The following is a 3,896-nucleotide window of genomic DNA, read 5'->3' on the forward strand; positions in this document are numbered from 1 at the left end:
GGTTTGAGGTGGCCAAGACGCCACCCAAGAGGGACTGCTCGAGTGCTCAGGGCTGAGATTAAAACTGCAGCTGCTGATTCATCTTGGCAGCTTGAGGGGAATGGGAAACAGCACCTAACACATGATGAGCTGTTGCTGAGGAATTGTGGACCTGGGATACAGGTGCATTCGGAAGAAAAAGCGGTGGAAGCGGAGAAAGAAATGACTTGGGGTTTTTTGGAGTGGGAATTCCCTTGAGCTTCCTAACTCGCTGCAGTGACCAGAATACACGTCCTCTCATAAATGCTGCTGCTATTTGCGATCAAATGAGATGAAAACACTTGTTTATTTTGGGGAGGGCTGCATTTAGGGAGGCTGGGTGTCCGTGCTCCGTGTTTTCCAGCGCCGCCGCCGCCGCCGCTCGGCCGGAGGCTTTTCCAGCAAGCCAGGATTTGGCTGGGCCCGCTAAATCAGTTGTTTGGGTTTCAGTTCCACGGTAATAGATCAGACAAATTTGGGGACAGGCAGTGGCCATATGTTGTTGCCAAGTGAGAAGCACATAATTTAGGGAGGGAAGTCTGTTTGCTGTCCGTGAGGAGCCGATCGCAGCTCCTCAAGCTGTCGGCATAATTAGTTCATCCCGCCCAGATTTGATGGATTTGGGAACTTCCCATCAAGCCCAGTGGTCTCTCTCCCTGTAGGATCAGAGCCCTGGCTGCTGATTGTGGGGGATCGTTTCAGCCTGGGGTTTCCTCCCCGAGGAGGTGAAGGGGTGGAAAAGCCCGGTGAGGGTTTGAATCCCAAGAGCTGTGAGATTCTCCCTCCTCCTCCTGGTGCAGGAGGGACACCCAGGTTTTGTAATAAGCAGGGTAATCACCTGCTGTGCCCATGCCCAGATGGTATCTGCTGGGATCAGAGCGTGCTGCTGCCCCAGCTGGTTGTGGTGGGGCAGCCTTTTCTGCCCTCGTGGTGAACAGGCATTAAAGGGCCCAGGTGGAAAGGCAGGAAAAGCTCCTCCTGCCTGAAGAGCCGAATGAAATTATTATGCAAATCCAAGGCACAAAGCGTTTCCCACTTTCCATCATCTGATTGCAAGCCGGTTGGAGCAGGAAACACAGGAAGTGTGAAGAGAGGGAAAAGTGTTGGTAACTTTATAACCACTAAGCATGGAAATAATCGTGCAATTACTATGTTAACTGTTAATATTAGATTTAATAATTAGGGCAGGAGCAGGGGTTGGAGGCGAATGGATCGGGTTTGAAGTGTTTGTGCAGCAGTGGATGGGTCAGATGAACAGCAGGCATTCCCTGGAAAAAAGGACATTCAGCCTTGGCTTCACCCCAAAAAAAAGAGGAGGATGAGGGATGACTCCCTTCACTGTCACACCAGGACTGTCCTCAGTGGATCATCTCCTGGCTTTTTGTTCCCTAAATTACCCCCAGGTCCACCTGATGCACTGAAAATTTCTGGGATGGTCTTCATCCCAGGAAATCCACAGGAGAGAGAAGAAATTAAATCCAGTAATGTTCAAGTTTTCCCCATTTTGGGCTTCCTGCCACAGTTTTTTCTCGTTCTAGATATTTTATTAGATAAAACCATACTAGATAAAAACATTTTAACCCTGGAAAAAAAATGCCAGAGAAGAGAGTTTTTTTACAAGGATTTAGTCCTGGATGTGAACAGCTTCAAACTGAGTCCTTTTTTTTATTTTCCCTAATAGAATCCAAGGGCTGTTCCAAGCAAGTAAATACAAACCCAGACTTCAAATGATCCTCCCCTGAACGGGGACCTGAAGGGAACTTCTTAATTAAAGCACAATTAAAATCAAAAACCGGTTTTTGGAAAGTGTTTCTGTGGTGAACTTCAGGTCACTCCGGGCCTTTGCACTGATTCAGTCGGTCTAATTCTTAAGGATATTTGTATTAAAACTTATTAGAGTTGGTTTTCAGGCAGCATGAAAGAGGAAGTGGGTGTGTTCATGCACGTCTGGAGGGGTGGCAGGTATTTCACTGCTCCCAGGTTTTTTTTATTTCTGAGGGGTTAATTCCTGCCAGGGAAAGCTCATCCTGGCATTTCTTCCGTGGCCTGGCACCACCTAAAGCGGTGACACCGGGGTTTGGGGGGAAAGCCTGAGCAGGGATTTGGAAATCAGAAGGTTTAAAGGAGCACAAATTTATCCTCTCAAAATGCCCCCCATGTGTCCCATTTCCCAGTGATTGGGGGGAGCTGCTCCAGGGGGAAGTTCAGCAGGGAATTCACTTTTTGTTTTTTTGCAGTTTATTCTTCTGGTCACAGCAAAAAAAAAAAAAAAAAAAAAAAGGTTGAATTCTGCCTTTTCTTTTTGGTCGTTCCTGAGGGATTCACATCCTCCCTGGGAGCTGGGTAGGATTGAGAAAGGGGCTGTGGGTGTTGTGCTGCCTGACAGCAGGAGGGCTGATGATCCCGGTGGATCCCAGTGCTCCTGGATGGATAAATCCAGCTCCCAGCCAACCTATTCTCCTGGAAATCCCTCAGTTATCAGTTCCTCGGATAATTCCCAGTTCAGCACTCACTCCTGAGGCTGTTCAGTCAAAGGCAGGAAAGCAGCACAACCAGAACAAACCAAATTAAAATGAGTTTTAATTTTCGGTGCTGCGGGACGTGGGTTTGGGGTGGATTTTGCTGCCCAGCCTGTAAATTCCTGCCGGGCCCCGCTGGGAAGGACTTTTAATGCGGGGCCTTGTCTTGAAATCAAACCCAACCGGGGATCCCCCAACCTGCTGGGCCGCGAAATTCCCAACTTTTTTTTTTTTTTTCCCGTCCAGCCCGGGCATTCCCAGCCGAGCGCCGGGAATTCCGGCGGGGCGGCGCTGCCCCCTCGTGGGCACGGGGGGGCATTGCAGGGATCTTCCCTTGGGAAGCGCAATTCCCGGCGTGTTCCCGCCCGCTGGAGCGGGACATTTCGGGCTGTGACCGTCAGATATCTCTGCTGATCGTGCCTGTAATAACCCCGCTCTCCACATTTTCTGGGCTGACACGACAACGATGGTTTTTTGTTGGTTTTTTTTTTATTCTGATTTTAAATGGGGTCGCCGGCACGAGACAATTCACAACTGACTGACTTTATCTCCTCTAACCTGCTTTTTCCTGCCGTCCTGGGTGTAAACAGTAACTTCTCTTGCCTTGTTCTCTCCTCTCTCCAAGCATGCCTTTCATATAATGATTGAGGTAAGAGCCACCGGCCTTTGTTCGTGTTTTGGGGGACGTTCTGGGGACGTGTTGGGAGTTGTTTTGGTGTGAGCTGCGATCTCCCACTGCCTGGGTGGGAAATAATCCACCTGGAGCGAAACACTCCTTCGTTTCTCAGCCTCAACACCCATTTTTGAGGGCACTTTAGGAAACCTTATTCCTGGAAGTCATTCCTTCTTTCAGGAGGATTTTCCCCCCGTGTGACTCATTCCAAGGGAAAGGGCAGGAAGGGCAACTTGGGCCCTGGGTTTTGGACAGCTGAGGAAAGCTGTGATCCCGATTTATCCCCCAGCAGGGCTTTGCTGACATTCCACCCTCATCCTTGGCGCCACGGGATCATCCCAGAAAGCCTCCCAGGGATAACGGTGCCTGTGGCACGTGGGACATCCTTGCTCTGGAGCTGGGAATGTGTCCGGGTAAAAATAACCCCTGGAGTGGTGGAGTTGGACTTTACCCAAGGGAAAAAAAAAAATCAAGGGGGAAAAAAAAACCACCAAGGAAAAAAATTTCCTTTCTGGTTCTGTCAGAGCGGGAATTCTGCTCTGCACTCAAGTCCCAGGGTTTGTTTGGATTGGGGGGGGGTTGGGAAGGTGTTGCTGCCTCAGAAAATCCGGAAGTTTTGACTCGGTGGAAACGTCTCCCCAGGAAAGGGAAACCCCGGGAGGGGCTGGGTCAGGGCCTGGGAACAG

General features: G+C 49.8%; 1 protein-coding gene across 1 annotated transcript in view; it reads left to right on the top strand.

The window, feature by feature from the left end:
* Positions 1–3,896, top strand: part of ACVR2A (activin A receptor type 2A) — a 39,667-nt gene that overhangs the window by 28,001 nt on the left and 7,770 nt on the right. Inside the window, exon 4 of the mRNA XM_027908575.1 lies at positions 3,128–3,186. Within this exon, the coding sequence (XP_027764376.1) occupies positions 3,128–3,186 (59 nt within the window). The remainder of the gene's footprint in view (positions 1–3,127; positions 3,187–3,896) is intronic.

The sequence above is a fragment of the Empidonax traillii genome, unplaced genomic scaffold (genome assembly GCF_003031625.1).
Source record: "Empidonax traillii isolate 1590-97213 ecotype Southwest subspecies unplaced genomic scaffold, ASM303162v1 scaffold1758:size69087, whole genome shotgun sequence".
Lineage (NCBI taxonomy): Eukaryota > Metazoa > Chordata > Aves > Passeriformes > Tyrannidae > Empidonax > Empidonax traillii.